This window comes from Semicossyphus pulcher, unplaced genomic scaffold (assembly GCF_022749685.1).
Source record: "Semicossyphus pulcher isolate SPU_LCO1_2020_fin unplaced genomic scaffold, fSemPul1.0.p SCAF_15, whole genome shotgun sequence".
Classification (NCBI taxonomy): Eukaryota; Metazoa; Chordata; class Actinopteri; order Labriformes; family Labridae; genus Semicossyphus; species Semicossyphus pulcher.
Window position 1 is genome coordinate 5,696,473 of NW_027211659.1, and position 22,870 is coordinate 5,719,342.

The 22,870-nt window shown below is 41.8% G+C and overlaps 1 protein-coding gene across 2 annotated transcripts in view; it reads right to left on the bottom strand.

The window, feature by feature from the left end:
- The window catches only part of itprid2 (ITPR interacting domain containing 2), a 42,527-nt gene that overhangs the window by 4,926 nt on the left and 14,731 nt on the right, over nucleotides 1-22,870 (bottom strand). The window contains exons 7-18 of one of the 2 annotated variants that reach the window (XM_069663377.1): nucleotides 18,498-18,537; nucleotides 18,269-18,364; nucleotides 14,738-14,885; nucleotides 13,127-13,187; nucleotides 7,093-7,200; nucleotides 5,761-6,121; nucleotides 5,518-5,674; nucleotides 5,233-5,284; nucleotides 3,394-3,476; nucleotides 1,096-2,928; nucleotides 559-618; nucleotides 68-192 (exon numbers count right to left, since the gene is read on the bottom strand). In XM_069663377.1, coding sequence (XP_069519478.1) covers nucleotides 68-192; nucleotides 559-618; nucleotides 1,096-2,928; nucleotides 3,394-3,476; nucleotides 5,233-5,284; nucleotides 5,518-5,674; nucleotides 5,761-6,121; nucleotides 7,093-7,200; nucleotides 13,127-13,187; nucleotides 14,738-14,885; nucleotides 18,269-18,364; nucleotides 18,498-18,537 — 3,124 coding nt within the window. The remainder of the gene's footprint in view (nucleotides 1-67; nucleotides 193-558; nucleotides 619-1,095; nucleotides 2,929-3,393; nucleotides 3,477-5,232; nucleotides 5,285-5,517; nucleotides 5,675-5,760; nucleotides 6,122-7,092; nucleotides 7,201-13,126; nucleotides 13,188-14,737; nucleotides 14,886-18,268; nucleotides 18,365-18,497; nucleotides 18,538-22,870) is intronic. The other variant, XM_069663378.1, reaches the window with a different exon arrangement.

The window sequence follows — 22,870 nt, forward strand, 5'->3', positions numbered from 1 at the left end:
TATCACTGTATCACATGTCATTAAAGTTAGGTTTACTTTGACACACGTGTTTGCTTTTATGACTCACCTGTCAGCAGGGCTCAGGTGTTTGTACACCAGAGCCTGCTGTCGGACGATCGACAGCTCCAGGTCCATCATCTGACTGCGGAACAAGTTCAGACTTCTCCTCTTCTGCTGGAACTCTGCCAAAGACTGAGGGCAGAGAGAGACGTGTGAAGCAAACATTTGACTGGACTGAATAGTACAATAACAAAACTGTCTCTGTTGCTTCCTGGAAACATGTACGTCATACAGCAAACTAACGGTATGTAAATTTAAGGTTATGCAAATATCGACTTATTGTACGAGTCTGAAAAACAAAGTAGGGGAAATATATACGGTTAGAATAAAGCACAATTCAGAGAATATATCTGCCTTTAAGGGGGTCTTGTGGTTTTGTGTTTGTAAAAGCTATACATGGTGAGATTTAGAGTTACCCACAAATTGCACTCCCTTTCATTACCAGAAAGGAGACAGGCATCGGGTGAAAAATGAAGGATTAGGGAGGGATGAGAGTACCTGGTTGCTGGATGGAGCAGTTCTGGGTTCACTGAACACATCTGGAGTGTCGGCTCGGTTCTGTACAGAGAGAACAGACATGTCAGGAGAGAAACGGATAAGTCACAGCTAACCTAGTCAAAGATATTTGAAAAAAAATAATAAATTTATTGTGAAAATAATTTGAATGAAAATAACAAGTTGCAGCCCTAACAGGAAGTGATATTAGCCTTGATGTTGTAGAACGGTTTCAGGGGGAAAAAGCTGCAGGTGGCCTATTAAACACACTATTTTCCACCCGCAGTATCACTGGTAGTTGCTACTAGTTCACAACTAAAAAACTAGAGACCTTAAATAATCCTAAAGAGACTTGATGTCTAGAAAATTGAATACACTGCAACTATAGACAGAGCACTGGTGGGGGGTTTGAGCCTCTGGTTTATGTTGCCCTCGCAAAATAAAACCAAAAATGTAATTGAAAGAGAAAAGGAATTTGGTCACAGAAGACTGTAAGTGACTTTGTTAAGAGCTTAAAAGGCTGGACTGAAGAGAACTAACCTGACCAAGACTCTGAACTGTTCCCCTGATGTCGTGCAGAACTCTCCTCAGCTGCAGCTCAGTGGTGGACGGAGCACCAGGACTGAGACCAGGGTGGAGGCTGTGGCCCAGGCCGAGGTGTGAGCCCATTCCTGGGAGGAGTCCCGGAGTATGAGGAGCGAGCCCCGGGTGGTAGCTGTGTTCAGGAGCCATTGGCGGGAACTGGTTGACGGGGTGGGGGTATCCTATGTGCGGGTTCATGTTGTACCCATTGTAACCAAGGTAGGATGTAGCATACGGCGAGCTGTGCGGTGCTGCATAGTAAGGTGACGGATGACTGTAGGGATGGTTGTAGCCTTGGTGGGGCATTATCGGGGTTCCTGGGTGCAGGTTGCCCATGCTGGCGTGGTGAGGAGCGGTGGAAGCTGGGGGGTGATGCATGTTGGAGAGGTTGGGGTGCTGGGGGAGTGGCGGAGTTGAAGGTTGGTGGAGACTGGTTAGACTGGAATGATGGAGCAAAGAGTGGTTGGGATGGTGAAGGAGGTTAGGAAGACTGGCGTATGGATGGAGAGCGGCGGGGTACTGCTGAGGTGGAGGATTGAAGGGGTAGGGGCTGGGGTTAAGGCTGGGACTGAGATTGGGGCTTGGGTTTAAGTACTGAGCAGAAAGATTAGGGTTAGGGTTAGGATTAGGGCTGGAATTAGGATTAGGGAACATCATCTGCCCTGGAGCCCAACTTTGCTGGTTCTGGTTGGCGCTCAAGTTCTGTTGGAACTGGCCCGGCTGCTGATGATTGGAGGAGAGATCAGGAACACTCTGGGTGCTCCAGGACTGGGCGTGGCTGCCTGGCGGCCAATCAGGAGGAGGGCTCGAGCTCTGTAGGGAGTAGGACGACCGCATCAGGTAGCGTGGGATGGGTTTAGGTGGGATGGGAGTTTCCGTGGGAGGCCTTGTCAGTTGGATGTTCGAGTCAGACGAGGAGGTGGGGTTTATGATGAGAGTAGACCGACAGGGGTTTTGTCCTTCTTCCACCTCCTCCGTTTCCTTGTCCTCTCCATACTCTTGGGTGTACTTGAAGGAGTACCTGGGCTGAGTACAGGATGCCTGGCCACGACCAAACTGGATCCTGACAGAGGACACGATCCTGGAGGGCGAGAGGAGCGACGACGGCAAGGAGGAGGACCTTTGAAGAGGGAAACCCCGTCCTCGTCCCCGTGCTCGTCCTCTCCCCGGGCTTTGGGGCGTTTCGCTGTATTGGGCGTCTACCTGCTGTCCTGCCCGGCTCAGCTGGTGCTGTTTGGCTCGGTTCAGAGCGGAGAGAACTGGAGAAGGCGGAGGAGGAGGAAAAGTTAATTCAGAATCATCCAAGAAAGCTTGCTCATCTTGGGACTCAGCACCCACTCGCTCTGTGGGTGGTTCAGTGTCTGCAGCAGTCTCTGTCTTGTTCGGACTGGGTTGTGATTCCGAAGCAGACTGATTCTGGGTGTGCTCTAACTCTGGTTGTGGTTCTTGTTCTGCAGCAGACATACTCTTCTGTTCCGATTTTGATTCAGGATCACTCTCGACACGCTCCTCATCCCGGGTCTCGTCCTGCGGCGTTCCCGCTAGATTCTTCCTGGGGAGCTGGTGAGCCGTGTACTGAGGAATCTGCTCTAAACTCCCATCATGCTCGTCTTCCTCCCTGGAACTACTCCTCCCATTGCTTTCAGCAGCACCGCCAGGACCCGCCGCTTCCTCTTTGCCATCTGGCAGAATGAACACAGGGTGGTCCAGGGCGATGGGCGTGGCCACATCTTGTGAAGGGTGTGATGTCACAGTGGTCTCGCTGTCACAGCTGTCGCTACTCTCCTGCACCTAAGTACAATTAATTAACAGTTATGAAAGAAATACTCAGATCCACAGAGGAGGATTTACAAATAGAATAAAAGAAAAGAAAGACCCTCCAGATGTCCACCTAAAGATAATATCAGCCTCACGACCACTGTCTTCCATCGGTACCTTCTTATGTAACAAACTTACATCACTGTGTGCTCTGTCTGATGTGTATCTTACACATTTTATGGGTTAGACCTTTCTTCCATCAGACATGCGACGATCCGAGCGGCTAAAGTGGTTCTGCATGTTCCAAACTGCCCTACAAGGTTTTACTGCACACCATAAAATAATTCACTCTGATTTATGCGCAGGGATGTTCCTCCTCCTGGTGAGATAAGGCTCCGAGTGGAATCATGAGTCAGTTCAAATAACCTAAAGGTCAAAGGTGGTGACCTGACGTGCGATACAGGCGGGAGAGAGTTCAAACAGAACACACAAACGGACCTTGAGGTAGCTGTTGGAGTCGGCGGAGGGCTCCTCAGCAAAACCACTGCTGTCGGACTGCTGACTGACCGTCCTCAGCAGGTCTGAGAGAGAGAGAGAGAGAGAGAGAGAGAGAGAGAGAGAGACAATATAACACTGTGATTATACCTGCAGTACCCCGACTGTCCAGCTGATGGCAGAGTAGAATCAGTTATACTGAGGCTAAAGCAGAAGCATGAAGATGTAGGACAGTCGGTCCTCACTGACTAAAATGAGACACATTTTTTACTGCATACAGAAACAGGCTGCATATTTAAAATCTCATGTACAAACTGTATAAGTCAGAGTATACTTTAAATTCGACAGAATAAAACTCAGATACACAATAGTGATTCTACTTTTAGGAAAGAATGACAGCAGCTACCTTTAAAGAGAAATCTAAGCCTTGTTTAAACATGGTTTTATTTTTTTTTTGTCTTTGCTAAACTTTAAAACCATTTTTAATGCAGAACAAATGCTAAAATGATGATACAAGCTTTAATTAGGAGTCACTTAAACATATTTTAGCTATGCAATCAATTTTTTATTACTCTAATGTGTTTTTGAATCACGTTCATAAAGTTTGTTTCGTTTTAAAAATTGTAAACATATTTTAATTTAATTATTTTTCGGAGCCTCTCCTTCCTCCTGAAAGCTGTTTTGCCATTCAAAGGTCAGACCTTAGCTAGATTGGCTGACAGTATTTGGAGTGACCGCGTAGTGGGTGAGCGGCCGCACTGCACTGTCACTCCAAAGTTGTAGAAAACATGGCTGCTCTAGGGTCGGTTATTCGGCCTTATATGTACGAGCCAGAATCGCCACGAGGTATCGAAATAGTAAGTTTAAATCTTGACTACAAGCGAGTGTGAGAAGGCAGCCTGAGGTGAATGACGGTGAATGACGATTGATCAATTTCAGCGAAAGCAACGTTCTATGTAGAAACCTGCAGCTGTTCTGAACGGCCCATTTCAGAGGCTACTTTTTTAAAAATGCGATTCTGGAAAAACACAGAATTATGCAGTTTTCACTTTTTTACTGTGAATGATAAACACTCAAAAATGTGAAACCCATGCAAAATATTTTAAAAAATTAATTAATAAATTTAAAAGATGTGGCCCCTTTAAAGAACCGCAATTCTCTTTTTATCATGTTACATAAAAATCTCACAAAAATAACAGTTAATTTATAACAAATGAGCCAGAAATTCGACCTTAAAATTCCACTGTATTGGGTCATTTACTATGTGTTTAGACAGAATGCAAAGCAATGCAATGTGAATGTACTCAAAGTAAACAGAGACACAAATTTTTCTGTGTGGTGCAAATGAACTTCAAAGATGTAGCCACACGTTCTGAAAATATTCAACATCAAAAGGCGCTTTGGAGAAGGTGCTTTAAAGGCTTTTTGCTGCAGTTTTGGTCGACCTAACTATTTCTTTAGGTTTAAAAAAAGGACCAAAGTTTGGGCTAACAATTGTCAATATTGACTTTTGGTTTCACACACGACATGAAAGAGAAAATACTTTTTCTTGGGTCCGCCAAAAACTACTTTCTGACAGAAAAGCCTGAGGCTAAACTTCTCCCACGCGCCAACAAAGGCAGGGAAAACAAAGACAAATAGCAAGTGTAAACAATGTAGGTGTCAAAATGTTAAAAATAAATATGAAAAAGGGGAAAAGAAATGCATCAAACACATCAATAAGACCCCAAAGAGAGGCAATGTGTTCAGGTGAGTAACACTGAATGTAAAGATAACAACAAAACTCTGCAGGCATCTTGAGGTTAAGTCAGGTATTTAGCTCAGAAGTTAAGATGAACTCACCACTGCCTCTGGAAGTTCTGGGCGGCAAAGCTTCATCTTCGTTACTCTGAATCTGAACGAAGAAAAACACAATGAATTTTAAAAGAAAGAAACCAAAAGCATCTGAGGGTCATCATCCTCACTCAAAACTCATGCAACCTTCACAAACAGGTCAGACAGTACACTTGGAGAACATTCTGGTTTACCTACAGCATGCTGTTAACTAATTAGCTATACAGAAAATGATCAGTGAAGGCCATCAGCCAAACTGTGAGCTTTCTGAGAGAACCCAGAAGAGCATCGTACCTCCTCCATGTCGAAAGAGTCGGCATTTTCGCTGCGAAGCTGGGCCAGCTGGGGCGGGGCCAGGGAGGGAGGTGCTTTCTCTGGGGTGGAGGTCAGGTTCTTCTCCTCTTCCTCTGGTGGATGCTTTTCCGCTGCGCCAGGGCTGCTCTGCTCAGGACTGATGGAGAGATGTATATTATTATATGACGCAGAAATTGGCCTAGGTAGCTAGATAGCTAGCATTACCAGTCAGTGTAGAAGTACCTGTCGTCCGTCTCTCCATCCCCGTTCGATTCCTCTGTTACCGTCGCCAGCAAACAGCTTTCTTTCTTGCGTATGTGTTTCTGGTTGACTGTCTCCGTCTGGTGGTCGGCGTCGGTACTGCAGCCGTTCTGTTCTGGGCCGCTGTGTGCGTGACCGTTAGTGTGCGTGTGATCAGAGGGAGCGTGTCCGTTCTGCTGTGCTTGCTGGTTAGGTGCGTTTCCTTCAGCCGACTCGGAGGCGCTGGCGTGCAGGTTGTGTCTGCTGATGGTTTTCTTGAGGAGTTTGGCCATGTTCCGCACAGAGTTGGTCTTTTTCAGAGGAGGAGGCGATTCTTCGGCGCTTCCTTCTCCCACTTCTCCTCCTAAGAAGCAAGACAAAAAATATTTAAACCATATTATTGAAATTACTTCTCGTCAGTGGTGAAGAAAAAACGTAAGGGCTTGTGTCCACTAATGGCTTTTTTTGTACTGGCAGACGCTATTTTCTACACAAAACCAATGCATTTCAGCGTTTTAGGCGCTTAACGTCCTAGGCGCAAAAACACTCTCGGCGTGAGCTGAGCCCACGGCGCTCTCAGTTTAAGATCAAGATAAAGAAGGAGCAGGACTTATGATATCGACTTTGTCAATAACAATGGCGGAGGAGAAGCCAATCCTGGCGGTCACATGCATTTATCTCAGACTAATTTTTACGAGGGTACAATTTCCAGGTGTAGAGCTGCTGCTAATGCCAGAAAATAATTCCTTTCCATCGTTTCTATATTTTCTTTGTAAAATGTAATTGAATAAAAGCAAATATAAAGCATACAGAGCAATTTAAAAACAGACTTGGGGAAGCTGAAGTGCTGCGAGACAGTAACAGTAAGCACCACTGAGAAGCGCTCTGAAATTGAGGTTGTGCACGCTGCCAGCACAAGCAACAGACTTTTTTAAATAAAAATTCCACAAATTTTCTATTAAATCTTGCAGAAAAGCAGGTTGCAATTGAATTTGATATAAAATACTTGTGTTTATAATTCAATAAAAATAAAGACTTTGAAAGGAGTTTGCTTGCATTTGACTAAAGTACTTAAAAACGTAGTCCTGACAAAATTTCATCAGCTAAAACTTGCATCAGAATCAGCGTATCCATCATTTGTAAATGTTTAAATGTTTCTTGATTTTGTTTACTAAGTAAACAGCAAGTTAGAAAAATTAGTTAGAAAGTTAGAAAAAGCTTATTTTTCTCTAGTTAAAATCAGTCTTAGACTCTTTGTATGAAAACAAAGAACAGAAGGTATAAACACCCTGAACAGAAAGTCCTGCAGTGGACTTGGTGAAGTGGACTGGTTACCTTGGTCCCTGGAGCTGATGCGTTGGATGGGCTGACCGGAAACTTGACTGTAGAGCTGGAAGAACTCATTGGCTACATTCGTCAAGACCTCGATCTGACGGAAACGACCTGAGGGAGACAAACAAAACAACAAAACACCAGTTACAAAGTGCTTTAAGGAGCCAACACGGAGGGAAACTAAAGAAAGGAAAGATCATGCGGAAACTAGACAATATAAACTTGTTTATGTAACAGGCTGTGAGTAGATAAGGAACAAAAGTATTTAAAAGTCAGAACATGTCTGCATCCAGCAGCCAGGCAGCACTGTTATCTCTACTGGTGGACTGTTTCCTTGTGTCTCTGAGCTTCTCTTTAAAGCCCTGAAGGAAAGCATCCAACTTACAAGATCACCCAGTCTCATCATCTGGCTTATAAAGACCTTAAAACCAGAATTAACTACACGAATAAGGTTGCAGTATCCTATGAAAGCGTCTAGAAATGGTGTTAGCAACTTCAAATAAAACGCTCATTTCTGCCCTTCAAATACTGTCTGCTATTTTTGAGCGATACAAGAGAAATTCAAGGATTTTGGTTGTGAAATTTGCACACTTCAAAATGCCCTAAACAAGACCAGAAAAAAATCTTTTAAAAAACAAGTTTTTAACCATTCCAAATACTGTTTCACAAAAATAAGAGTTTATGGGTTCAATAACAGAAACTTCATGTTGGGAGTGGACACAGATGTCAAAGCCACACCTCCCCCTGTCCTTCTTCTTCTGTGGTTGTGTAAGTCGAGCTGTCAGTCTCGACTCTAACAGGATGATGACTTGCATACATTCCTTCCTTCCGCACTCGTCCCTCCACCCCTCTTCTCTCTATCTCTCCATCCCTCGCTGTCTAAATACTTGTCAGTCTGTTATGAAACACAGACTTCTGCCTTTTGTCCGTCACGCTGTAAACGCCTCATAACTCGCTCTGATGTCATCACTTAAAATGCAGCAGAGGTCCGCTCTCTCAGATTTCATTGGTGTCTTTGAGTGAGTGAGGGATCCTCGTTCTAATTTTATCTTAGATGGACTGAAATGTCTCCTCTGTGTAAACGAGAACTTCTTTAATTCCTGTTACAGTGGATTTATTTTTAGTAGTCTAACTACAGAGCAGCTAAAAAAACTGTCACATTTTTAAAGGTTAATATTTCGGTATTTTTAGATTAGAAACATGAAAAAAGCCACAAGAAAATATATTGCACCCCTCCTCAGTCATTACTCATGATACACATATTGTTAGATTCAGTGTGACCTACACTATGATATTTCATTTCACACATCCTCAATTCTGATGCATGTCGCGAATTAATCCACTTAGAAATTGGAGGGGAAAAAATGCTCCATATAGGCTAACTGCAGAACTTGCCGGAGAATCATCAGAAAATAGTTAAACGCTCGTCAATGTCACTTTTTTTTCACCGACCAATCAAAATCAAGAAGGGGCGGGGCTTACGATATCAACTCGTCAACAACAATGGCGGAAGTTAAGCTAATCCTCTCGTTTTATCGAGGGTACAACTTCCTTTTCTCGAGCGGCTGCCAATACCAGGACACGATCCCTTCCTTAGTTTTTATGTTTTCTTTGTCAAATTTACTTGAATAAAAGCGATTATTAAGCATACAGAGCGACTTAAAAAAAGAATTAACGATCACTATCCAGGAAACCGGAAGTGCAGCCAGACACTTTCGTAACCTAGCAACAATAAGCGCTGGTGAGAAGCGCTCTAAAGGTTTCTTAAATATTAAAGTACCCTAGTAATATTTCTTTGTACATCCATGGATAGATGTAAATAAGGAACCTCTAAGAACTTATCTGGCATACTTTTATTGCCAATTTGCCAGAATGTAAACAAATATAGGCAAAAAATAAGGTTCAAATCCGTTGCAAATCTGCAGCTCTGTAGAGCCTTTGAGCTTCTTCTTATGTGCTTCTCCATTAAACTTGTTGAAAGCAGCAGCAGGTAGCTGTTTACAGTTGGATCAAGTTAGCATCTATCAGGTGAATAAAGTGCATTTAAAACCCACAGAGGCAAATATTATTATTATATCCTTTTTGCCTTTTTTATGCCTTTATTGACAGAGGGAGAGGAGCGATAGTGTCAGAAACAGGGGAAGAGAGTGGGGATGACACATGGCAAATGGCTGAGGGTGGGAGTCGAGCCCGGGGTATCAAGGACTGAAGCCTCTAAATATGGGACGCGGAATTTAACCGCTAAGCTAAAGCGGCGTTCCAGCATTTTTGAAGAAGTAGGTGACGACCAAACCGAAGCTAAAAGGAGGGGGACTGTTTGACCTAGATTTTTCAAGTGGACACAAAAACAACTCCAGTGGGATTTTCTTTGTTTATCTCTGTCAGCTGGATGTGGGTGTAAACTTAAACTTATTCTACTGCCCCAAAATATTATAAAAGAAGCTCTAATACGTAAGAAAATCTTCAGAGTAAACAAATGATCTAAGCTACAAACCAGGCTGTCACACTGCTCAGTTATTTCACTCACATCTGGACTCGACTACAGAACATGAACCTCATATTACAGCAGCCGTGTGCCATCATAGTAATAGTGTGTGGGTCTGTTTCCTGCTGACTGCTGACTCGGCACTAATGTTCATTCTGAGGATCCTAATACAGGAAGTGAGGAATAAGAGAAAACGACACGTACTCCCTCTTTTTTTTCTCTCTCTCTCTTTTGATCCCAGGAGATTCTTTCTAATGGTGAGAACAGAGCTTACATAACAAACAACAACACACACACACACACACACACACACACACACACGTGTCTGGGATCCAGGGAACCGATGGAACAGTTTGAGAATGTTCTGGAAAAGAGAAAAAGCTTCCAAGGACCACAGACGCACCAAAGCCTGTTAAAGGAGCAGTTCAACTAAAAAAAATTAACAGATGTGAACACTTTCTTTGAAGCGGTGTTCATAAGACTGACATGACACCTTCATAACCATGACAGGACACCTGTCATGAACATGAATGAGACCTTATGAATGTTCATGACTGTTATTAAGTGTCATTTGGTCAATTATGTCATTTTTAATGCAATGTTTACATTGTTTGAGATCAATTTGAGATCAATTTTGCATTAAAAATGACATAATTGACCTTCTTGTGTTACTATGTGATCTTAAGTAAAGTAGTTTGCACTTTTAAACCAAACATTTACTACATCCGGCTACACTACCAATTAAATAAAATTCAGTATCAATCTAGTAATTTATTTTTTATCATACAAGACACAAACACAGCTGAATGTTATGCCGTCAGTTCCTTCAATTCATGCTGCAACAACAATAACTGCAGCATCAGGTCTTTGCAGAGCCCTGTAGAAGCCTCCTTCTTTATCCTCTGTTGTGTCTGATTAGTAAACACAAAAAGAGTCACTCTGTTAAACGTCGCCATCACATAATTGTTGGAGAAACAAAGGACATCATAGCTCCAGAGATCCCGCTGGATTCAGGCACAAAGGCCGTCTCTTTCAACAACTAGCAAGCAAGCTAGCAAGATTTTTGGCAGAGACGATCCATATGTCCAGAATGTAATTGTTTTTTTAATCCAATTATGTTTTAATCTACAAATGCCGTGCTTGACGATTCGTCGAGCAAAGTCTCATACCCTCGTCCACCAAATGTTTTAAATCTCAGAAATGGAGGGTCGGACAGCATCGAAAACGTTCTGTAACTTCTATCTTCGTTGGTTGATCTATTATGTTAGCCAACCAGGACTCAGGACTGTATACAAGTTGCAAAAACTTTAATATTACTTATAATAATTGTACTTAATTTACAGCATTCAAAGTTGTCTGATTATATTTAAGGCCGTGCTGAATTTCCTGACTTATTTATATCGACACATTACTTCATCATTTTAAATCTCCAATCACCCATCAAAACTTAGTTGGAGATCAACTTTCCTCGGAAAAACCCTGAAATCTGCACAAATTATCTTCTATGTATCAGGAACAAGGAAGTGCATCACCTCCATTGTTCTGTCGTCTTAACTTCCTGTCTATTCTGCACCGGATCAGAGAACGTCTTTTATTGTGTGGACATCTGCTGCCTGTGATCACCTTGACCCACATTTAAGCAAATATCTGAACTATTTCCTTAAATAACTCGCGGCCAGAAGGACTGGCAGAGGTGCTGGAAAATAAGAGACATTGGCCTGACAAATATCAACCAATATTTACAGAGCGGTGCTTATTAAAGCAGCTCTCCTGAACAGCTCTGGGATCAGCTGACAATGTCACTCTTTCATTTAACAGTAACTGTGACCAGTCACAAGGTGTTAGTAGTTATGCTTCAGTGCCTTTATAACAGTATGCTAAGATAACAGCTGACTGACTGACCTTTCTAAATGTGTGTCAACACAATCATTCTTCAAACTAAACATGACGTCAGAGTGGACATCTGGTCGGTTACACAATTGCAAACACAGTCAAGAGCTTAATTATTGTGTAACAAGCGTATTATTCAAAATGAAATCATTACTATAATTTGTGTACTGTTCTTTAATAGCTGGTTTAGAAATTGTGTTTTAATTTGCGTCTATATTAGAAAGATTCCAGATCAAATGTTTAAAAATGATCCGCTTTAAGAATGCAAATGTTTTAACTTAAAGGTATAATATGGAAGATTTTCATCTAAATAAATGTCTGTTAAGTCACTCTCTATCACAGAATGAGGTAACACAATGGTGACTGAGCCTATGGCCCACTGATGAAAGCCTTTGCATTTGCAGTATTACAGACTGTGACTGTGGCGACTTTGGCGGAAAAAAATCACAAGCGGCGCCCAGTTAGTGACGCGTTTTCCATCAGCCAGCAGTGGTTGGTCTGCCAGAGAGGGTAGGCGGAGCTAAGCGGCTGCTTTTCTGCTCTCTGCAAGTGTTGCAAGTAAACAATTATCTACTATGGCTGAACAAACAAAGAAAAGATGGATGACTACAGATACAACTTCAAAAATAAGTGAAAGAAAATAGGAAACAAACTCGACGCTCAGATGAAAGCAAACAGTCTGAAAAGGAAAGCGACCGTCAGCGAGGAAAATCAAGAGTTACAACCGGAGCCAACCGTGGACGTCACACATGCGACACTGTCTGGATATCTGGGAAGTGTGCTCCCGCAATTACTGTTTATCAGTCCGCAGAAGGTCAATAAAGTATCTAAATCCTCTGGACTGAGCAGCATAAATAACTCAAAGCACAAAAGGGCACTGATACTAATTCAATGTTAATGAATTCTATGTGGAAGTACAAACTGCTCGGCTCAACCACACTCTTGTTTACCTCGAATAAACTGGGACCAGTAATGAGTTTAAAACTGGTCAAAAAGGCAGAGAAGTGTAAAATTAAACTTAAAATACTTAAAGTTACAGAGTGATACATCTTCTCTCACACACGGAGGATCTTTGGTCTAGACTTCCTTTTACTGCACAAAGATTGTTAAACTGTCAAGAGGAAGAGAAGCAACTGTGTGTGTGTGTGTGTGTGTGTGTGTGTGTGTGTGTGTGTGTATTCAATTAGAGAGCCAGTACCTTCATGCAAACACGAACACAAAAAGAGGCCAGGATGTTAGCGGAGCAGGTCTGCGTGTGTGTTTGTGTGTGTGAGTGTGTGTGTCTGGGACAAACAGATCTTTGTCCTTGCTGGCGGTGTTGTCCAGGCAGTTGGCAGGACGGCTAAAAGAGCTGGAGGACCCCACAAAACACCATAAAAGTACCGGGAACAGGACACACAGACAGACACACACACACAGACACACACAGAGTCTTTGAGCTTCACTTCCTCCGTCTACAGTTTCAGGACGTGAACCTTTTAGCTTCTCGTCGGTAACATGTTTAACCCTCAGTCAGCAGGACTGAAGGGTTTGGATGAGGTTGTTTACCAAATATGATGTAAGCCCTTTTGCAAGAAGAAAATATTGTGGTGTAAGCAGGCTCATCGTTAAGGATCTATAGAGTACTGTACAGACATAAACACGAGAACAAACATAACTTACTCGTCAGAGCATAGTTGGGGTTCTCCACTTCCATGCGCTGCAGCTGAGCTCCCAAGTAGACCTGCAGGTGGACCACAGGAAGTGATGTCATTACTAAAAGATCAGGGATCAGTTTGGCAAAAACAGTTAGCTGACCCCAAACTTTAGCCCCTTATTCACCGCCAGTTGAAGGCGGGATTATTACGCCTCTATTACGCTTCGTCTTCTATGTAAGACGCACAGGGTGGCGGAATGGTATGCCGAAGTCGTTTCGCCTCTGAGCCGGCATCGGAGGTAGTAACAGAGGCGTAACAGCGCCGTAACAGCGCCGTAACAGCGCCGTAACAGCGTCTGTGTAAACAGTGGAGCGGGCAGGGCGGTGTGTGTACGGGAAGCATGTGTTTGTTTAAACCGCACTCACGCTTTGCTTCCACAACGGCGGAACACTAAGTAAAAACACACACTGAGGCAGCTTTACGCCGGTGTTGCTTGGTCCAATATAAAATGACAAAGGCGGCATGACAGCGGAGCTTTGTTACGACGCTCTGGCGGGACCGCAATGTAAAAAGGGCTGTAGATAATCTTGGGTTTTCTTACAGGTAAATTTACATATTTTAACTACACAAAACTAACCAGAAATATTATTTGAGGGAGTTGTGTGTGTTTTTAGTACTTCTATTAACAGTTCAGATCCAAAACTTAAAAAGGCGTTTCTAATACTTTACGTGTTAGAAAGCATCCTTAGGGAAGTAAGCATATAATGTTGTAGTGTTCTGACCGGACCTGAACTTTCTTAATATATTTTGTTTTATGTATCTATGTTTTGCTTTATGTCACGTTTATTTTAAATGCTCTTAATTCTCTGTTTTTAGCTGCGTAAAGCACGTTGAATTGCTTTATGTATGAATGGTGCTCTATAAGTAAACTTGCCTTGCCTTTGAACCTGACTGAAATATCTGCACAACAATTTTATGGATTGATTGTAGAGAGGTGTATGGTTCTGAGAGGATGAATTTCGATGACATTCATGATCCCCTGACATTTCCTGAGGTGCCCCCTTAACCAGTTTAATATATCACCAACTTCTAGATTGATTGCCACTAAATTTTTTAAAGACATGCCATCATCCAAATAGGATGAATCCCACAGAAAATAGTGATCCCTTGATTTTTCAGCACCATCATCAGGTGAATATTTTGATAATGTGTATTACTCTGGTTTCTAATAATTATCTGCAAAAATATTCCCCTCATCCTTAGCTGTGCTTTGTGTTTAGTGATTATCAGGAACATTTTGCATGCTAACATTGGTGAACATTGTAACATTATACCTGCCAAACATCGACACATTAACACTGTAATTGGGAACAATGATTAGGAACCAGTAAAACACCATCACATAACCTGGCATTACACGAAGCATAGTGATATTTCTGCTGAGGTCACCTGCAGTTCAGGAGAACTAACGTGACCACTTCTGTTTGTCCAATTAATTGTCCTTCTTTGTGGTGAGCCGAAGACAATTTTCCACCACGGTGGACAATAAAGTTCTATTCTACTCTATTAAAAACACACCAAAAGTGTTTAAAACTAGAGTTTGTTTCCAGTGCTATCACTCTGCTGTTGTAGGTACCTTGATGTCGATCCCCCGCGCTGTCGAGGAGCTGTTAAAGAACCTGGAGGGAACCTTTGAGCCCATATCAGGTTCTTCTCTCCCAAAGCCCAGATTTAAGAGAATCTCCTCAGGGTCCTCCTCGTACAGGTCCAGCAGCTCCGACACACTGTGGACACACGAACAATCCGTCAGTGAGTCAGTGAGTCAATCAGTAAGTCTGTCAGTTAGCTGGTGAGTTAGTCTCCGGGTTAGTTTAGTTAGTCTAACCGCAAGTTAAGGAGGATCTCCTCTGGGTGCTCCTGTGACTGCTCCAACACCTCTGAAACACTACGAAAACACAGACAGCCAGTTAGTACGTCTCTCTCACACACACACACTGTGCTTTTAGTGGGTTAGTCTGTTAGTGAGGTACAGTTAATAAGTGTGGTGGCTAAGCCTCTTTGGAGACAAAGCTCTGCTCCTCAACAGCCAACCCAAAGGAGGTACAGACCAGAAGAAACCTGACCAGCAGATCTGGCACATTTTTGGTTATTGTGTTCTAAACTTCTAAGAAAACAAACATGCCTTGGTGGGATATTTTGCCATACATTGCGGTAAATAAGTTGGTAGTCATCTGTAAAATACTTTGACTGTAGAAATGATGTCATCAAATGTATTATGGTATGGAATAGCTTCCAGTGAAAGGGGGGAAATCCTCTCCTTATTTCATTAATGTCCTGTTGACGCACTTATATGGGCCCGTAGCTGTTAGCTCACAGTTAGCCAGCGAGGCAAGGCTTCTTTATCTTGGTTTTCCTCTGTATATAGTCCATATGGTAATCTTACTGCTTCCTGTCATGTCATGTAAAGCTAACAAAAGGCCTCCTAATACAAACTCTCCATATTCGATGGCCAATTAAAGAAGCGTGGCCACAACAAAGTACAGCCTAAGAGGTGCCTGAGAAGACGAGTTCTGGGAAAACAAAGTCCTCTTCATGATATTTACTATATATGCAAAGGAGGTTTAATTTATATTTGATTATTTCGAGGCCATACATCCTTCCTTGAATTCGACCGATTTTAGCAGAACATTTGTGGTGATTTAAAACAGAAGTGAGAGACGCTTCATGAACTAGTCGAGGGGCTGTATGTAGTAATGTGATGTATTTCTATGGAAAGGTGGAAACAGGGACCACTGTGGTCCTTCAGAGTATTCCAGGGGATCCCTAGGAATTTACTGTATTTTCACTATAATGCATTCATCATTCCAAGTAACACAATTACACATTTCTGGACGATTTTGTTGATGTGTTAGATATACCTTCTGGAATAAAAATTATAACAGCAATACACATATCAGAGTGGGGACTTTGGTTTAATTCCTGTGAGTCTAGGGGTCTTTCATGTGATAAATAAAGCTGTACTCGGTAAGTCAATTAATTGTTCATGTCTATTTTACAACAATAGCCATGTACTCATATTAACACTTAAACAGGCTGGCTTTCCTCCTGTTCATGCTGACCATTTAAAGATCCCTGATGCCCTTCAAATGTAGGAAATGGGGAACAAAATGCCATGTCCTTATTTTTGAGCCAAATTGTGGAAATCCATCAAAATAAAAGTCTAAAAGAGCTGCTTAAATTAGCTTCAGATAAACTTCAGAGAATAAAGTTTCATCACAGGATGACTTGCGGTTTTGTTACCATCACTTACTTTGAAAGTGCATAAGGAAGTGTTATATTATTGGTCTGAATTCACAAGAAGAGTGACTAGACAGACTCACAGACTTGCTCCGGTCAAGTGCTGTTTCTATAATCACTGCTCTGTCTGTTGTTTTTTTTACCATGAATGGATTGGTGTCCTCCTGACTCATGCAACTCTGCTGCAAAATTCTAATCAAACCCTCTCTCTCCAACCTTGTATCAGCAACATACAGAGGACAGATTACCCATGATGCACCAACCACATCCCAAAATGAACCACCGCACACAATTCACCTCCAACTGCCGCAGCAATGCCCGAACCCCAACATCATCAACCATTATATTAATCCACCCACCAACCACGTCCAACCACCACCAAGCAGTCAGTAAGTTCAACAGAAAATCCTCCAAACACAAACCTGATCCAATAAAGACATGAAGATATTCTAATTAGTTTATTGACTAAACCTTTCTAAGAAATGGAGATCTGGAAAACCCAAAATATCTAACAGGGCAGCAAGCTGTTATTATTCAAACCAGCCAAACCAGAGGAGCTCTGACAAAAGTCATCTTTACTGTAGATACCATGTGAAGGAAACTGTTTGACTTTGAGAGAAAATATAACTTGGTTAGAAAATATCCGAAAGGCTTCTTCGGTACTAAACTGACAGGTTACAATGGATCATAAAAGTTGCCAGTAAGATCATTGGCATAAAATTACCTGATCTGTCTCACACCTTCTCCAAGAGAGCAACATCGAAGGCTCGAGGAATCTTACAGTGTCCTCGACTTCTGCATACTCCTTGATGTAGCCTTAATTAATTCTTATGTGTTTAAATGTTTTTCGTAACCAAGTCTACAGTATGTGTCCGTATTTTCTAAATGTTTTTTGTCCTACTTGGCTGCAAAACAAATTTCCTCTCAGGGACAATAAAGTTGAAGTTGAAAGTTGATGACCTACAGAGGCTCATATGTCTTCAAGAACTTCAACTATGTCCAGTTGCTTTTTGGATTAAGCTTCGACTTTAACATCTTTACATGCGCCTCACAAAGTCTTCTTATCGGTAGTCCAAATGCTTTTTGCTGTGACCTCTTAAAATACTAACTAAAGGCCGACAAACACTAGGAGCTTGAGGTTCAAACCAATGCTGCATTTAAGAGCTTAAGAAATCAACTAGTCTGCCCTGTGAAGCCCCCCTCAGCAACTGAAAAACAAGACTAGGTCAAAACCTAGTAAGTGGCTGACCGCATCAGGTCAATGTGCGCTTTTGTGGGCAATATGTTACAAGGACTGTCCTTGTGGGGCCGATGACAACGTGTCTGAAAGCAGGTGGACGTAGGTGAGGACAGCGGGCGAGCAGCGGAGGAGCAAACCCGCCTACTCCCTGAGCAAAGTATCCAGAGCTGTATAGACAGAGAGTCGCTGTGCAGTCACAAAGTCTGCAGCTGTAGGCAGCAAAACAAGCTTGGTCTTGAGTTGTATTATCCATGAAAAGTTGGATTTCCATTCACGGCGTGAAAAACCGTTAAAAGGAGATTAGTGAAGTGGAGGCACTGTGCTTATGAGGCCGATGACAACGTGTTTAAAAGCAGGTGCGCGCAAATAATATTTTTTAAGACTGAGTTATGATGTTTTGCTTTCTTTAATTTTGTTATTCCCCATCAGAGTTCATCTCCGGACTCCTTGATGATTAACCGCTGCTCTACATGCCTGTGCGTCAGAGACAACACAGTTGTAAGTGTTTTGTTTGATACCACAAATTCTGTTTGGTTTGAAGATTAATAACAGCCCTCTGAGTCTCCGCCCCCTCACTACCTGAGATCGCAGCTCCAGAGCTTTCAATCAATACTGAGGAGATGAACTGACCTGGACACAGTGCTGCTCTTCCCTGATCCTGTGGAGTTCATACTTCTTCCTCTCTCTTTATACTGACTCCTCTTCTGATCAGCCGCAAGACCAAAGCTGCACACACACGCACACACATAAAGACAAGCACCAGAGTAATATAAAAGCACATGCAAAGGGCAGAGAACCTGAGATATCAACCTGCTAGAACTTCATTTACTGAATGTAGAGAATAAAAAAGTGAACTCACCAGGATTCAGTTTTATTGCTACTGTTCTGAAGATGGTTGGCTGCAGAAAAAAAGACATTAAGATTACTCAGATATCATATCATATATACATCTATATATATATATAATTAATGGTTGTTTTCCCCCTCACTAATCTGTCTTTAATTTGTTTTCTGATTGATCAATAATCTGCCAATACAAGTCTGAAAATAGTGAAAAAAATTCCTTTCACAAGTTTCCCCCAGAGCTGAAACTAACTCTTGCGGATAACTTTGTTTGCTCGGCTAATAACTGTCTGAATATCAGTTTGAATTTACTGCTGCTAAACCTCGCCCCTGAACAGCAATTGTCCAATCATAGCTTAGCAACCGTAACTAAGCACACTAGGTCTGTCAAGCCTTGTAGCACTTTCAAAACCAAAAACAGGAGTCATAAGAGAAAGGGACAGATTAAACAGTGCGTTAATCTGCCTTCACAACAGACTATTTAGTTTAGTTAGCATGTCAGGCTAGCTAGCTTGCTCCCTATAGTACTGACCTAGCACATTATTAACTAACTACCGTTTATGAATTTGTGGGCTTACGGGTAACATTTACAAGAAGCGTATCCACTGTGTCGTGTTTCCCTACAGTGCCAAAGCTGGTACTAGATACCATCAACATTTAAGCTAACATTAGCTGCTTCCTCAAGCTCTTTACAGGATTTGGAAAAGTTTATGCCAGCTAATGTCATGCTTCCCCTAACATTTAATAGTCATTCCTCTTGTAATGGTGAAAGGGAAACAAAGGCGAGGGGAATACCAGAACATAACAAGAGTCTGATCAAATATTTGTTCTTATCATACCTATGACACAAGGGCTAAGTAGCTTAACATTGCAAAACTAAAACAATGCATTCTCTCGATTTCCGTGTCTTTCTGCATGAATCATCAACGGGTTAGTAGACATTTTTTTGCCTGGGACATGCAGCTTTAGCCTCAGTCTTTTACTATTACAACATGTGCCACATGTAGAAACAAAATGCAGACTGGAGACACTTTCAGCTGCAGGAAAAACTTAAGAAGTCAGCAAGAGACAGCCAACTTCTGGTACTAACATTAGCTTCGTTAGCTAGCCTGCTAGCTGGTGTAAATAGGGTCCGATGTCCCCCAGAGTCATCATGTTTCTGACATTGTCAAAGATTGGACAATCACAGCTTACAGTGTCACAGTTCAAAATTGCTAAAGAACGATTGTAGATGTTAAGATGTAGTTTGAATAGAAAATAACTTCTCAGTGTGACACTTAAAAAGTCAATTTAAGTCAATATAACAGTCCTGCCCGCAAGTTTGGGGGGCGTTAAGTGTTAACCAGTAGTGTTATTAAGCTGAATTTGGGCTTCTTCAAGATGTTGACCAAGTTAAAAAGAGAAAAAAAAATGGAAACAGACTTTGCTGGTAACATAAACCTTTTGAAATTGTCCTTGATGTGGCAGACTAAGAGGATATCCAGGGAACTAAGATATGCTCCCTATGAATACTGCCAGCTAGGGTTGTCATTTAATTGTGCATAATCAACATGGTGATTAAAATGCAAGATGTTGCTTTTGTTATAATGAATAATCAGAATTTTCAGGTTTCATTCTGCTGCCATTCTGACTCATTAATATTACTCAGGCAGAGCTGGAAGTCATCACGAGCTGCAGGTGTGACTGTTGTTTTCATTTCCAGTTTAAAAGAACCTGTTTGAACCTGTCAACCTGCCACTGTCTGTCTAAGCGTATCTCTCTCTCTTCTCCACTTTTCATTTCAGCTTCATTTCCTCCCGTGTCTCTGAACCCACAGTGTTTTCTTCTGTGATGGAAAACCGGATTAAAAGGACCCAGAAGTGACAGCAGCTCGCCTCTTGACTCCAATTCACTGCCTCGCTTCTATCCCATTCACCCCGCATCCTTTGATTAGCTAACTCACTTCCTTTCAATTCACACGTTAACCCTTTAATCCCCTCCCATCCTCTCCTGATAATGTTTGACATCATTACAGCCCATTAGGATGTGTTCGTACATGACATCTCCAAAGTCCTCCACACCACAAAGGGCGTGAGCTGCTGCTGACAAATGTCATTTAAGGCACTTACTGTCAAGACACAACAGGTGAGATTTAGACTGATACAAGAGGCAGACAGAGCCAATTTAACTAAAGAGGCTGTTATGGTTTTAAAGGAATACTTTGATTAATTAAAATGGGGGAGGCTGCCAGTGTTCAAAAGGCTCTGTGTGTGAAGATAAAGTTTGAGACATTAGGAGTGTGTATATAAGGTCAAAAACAGGCATCAGATACATGTTCAGTTTGGCGGCAATAACAGGAAAGTTTAAAGTCACACCACAATTAAAATCCCTAAACATTATTATAATATGAAAGATATATATATATATTTTCAATTTAAATATATATGATTAAAGAGCTGATCAAATTTTCAGCACTAAATTTGAATGAGGGCAAAAGAGCCGTTGTTATGGGGGTAACAGATTCAAAAAAACTTTGGGACACTGTGAAACATAGTGGAACACATGGAGATAATTTGCTTATCCTTTATCCAAATAGTAAATTAGAATTAGTTTAAAGACAAGATATGTAATGTTTGAACTGATTAACTTTCAAACATTGGTTTATGCAAATACGCACTGATTCTGACAGCAAGCTTTCTTTATGTTTTACACAGTGTCCAAACCTTTTTCGAGAATCGATTCTGTAATCTGTTATAGAGACAGGCTGCTGTCTGTGATCAAGTCAACACAATATCTGAGATTCTCATCATCAACTCATTAACATCTATCCAGTGCAAAGAGCATGTTTTAAAGTTGTGATTTCAATTATCTCAGTTTCATTCTCTTTGGCGTCACCTATGGCGATAAACAGTAATTGCGGGAGCACACTTCCCAGATATCCAGACAGTGCTGCATGTGTGACGTCCACGGTTGGCTCCGGTTGTAACTCTTGATTTTCCTGGCTGACGGTCGCTTTCCTTTTTAGACTGTTTGCTTCATCTGAGCGTCCAATTTGTTTCTGTTTCTTTGGATTTTCACTTATTGTTGAAGTTGTATCTGTAGTCATCCATCTTTTCTTTGTTTGTTCAGACATAGTAGATTACTGACTCGCAACACTTGCAGAGAGCGGAAAAGCAGCTGCTTAGCTCCGCCTACCCTCTCTGTCAGACCAACCACTGCTGGCTGATGGAGAACTAACTGGGCGCCGCTTGTTACTTTCTGTCTGCAAAAGTTGCCACAGACACCCAGTCTGTAATACTGCAAATGCAAAGGCTTTCATCAGTGGGCCATAGACTCAATCACCATTGTGTTACCTCATTCAGCGATACATAGTGACTTAACAGACATTTATTTAAATGAAAATCTTTGAGATTATTACTTTAAAAAACGACAAAAAATGTTAATACGAGATGAAAAAGACGAGTCTTGTACAGCAGTGAACTGAATCGTTCACGGTCAGGAGATGGATATATTACTTGTTTGGCCTTAGAAGTCGTGATAAAATCGCATATCTATGATCAAAACATCCTGCGCATGAACAGTTTGCTTTCAGGCCACAAACAAACATCACAGACTTCTTTAGGCAGAAGACCAAGACCCTCTTTGCCAGGCCATCTTTGTCCGGTTGTAAGTCTGCACCAGAGTTCAAGTGACAGCTTTAACGCCCGCCAAAACAAAACGTTCTTATGTACTTTGTCTGAGTTCGCTGTAACCAAACCAACCTGTCTGGGTGTTAAATGTTCACCGAGAGCCTGCAGGTGGATGCTGGTTTGGAGCTTTGAAAAGCTGTATTAGCAGACGCAAAAAGGATAGACAGATGTCTAACAAACACAACAGTGTCAGTACCAACACGTCGCTCCATCATTCCTCAGTCCTGTTTCTTCACGAGGGAAAAGTCAACAGTCAGAGAGGTGTGGAGACACACTGCACGCATTGCTGACTGTCCTCTGAGTGTGTGTGTGTGTGTGTGTGTTTTCATCATTCCTCTGATCCGCTGTGAACACATGCTTTGATAGCATGTGAGCGCATATGTTACTGAGTTAACAATAGGCTGTAATGACTTTATGTTGGAGCAGTGTGCACTGACATGTGGGAATGCTGTGTACGTGTGTTCTGAATTTGGCAGTGAATAGCTGCTGATGAGTTGATTCTGAGAGGTCAGAGGTCGTGTAGATTGGATCACAGATATTGTTCAGGAACAGTATTCAGTCTCTCTAATGCAGAAAGGGTTCATATTTACATAAAACAAGAAAATTAACTAGATCTAACATTAGAATATATTGTCTTTTTACCAGTTAAATGTAAAGATATATCAAAAGGTTTTGCAAATAAGTGCTTAAAGTTGGATTATTTTCAGAATCAGAAAACATT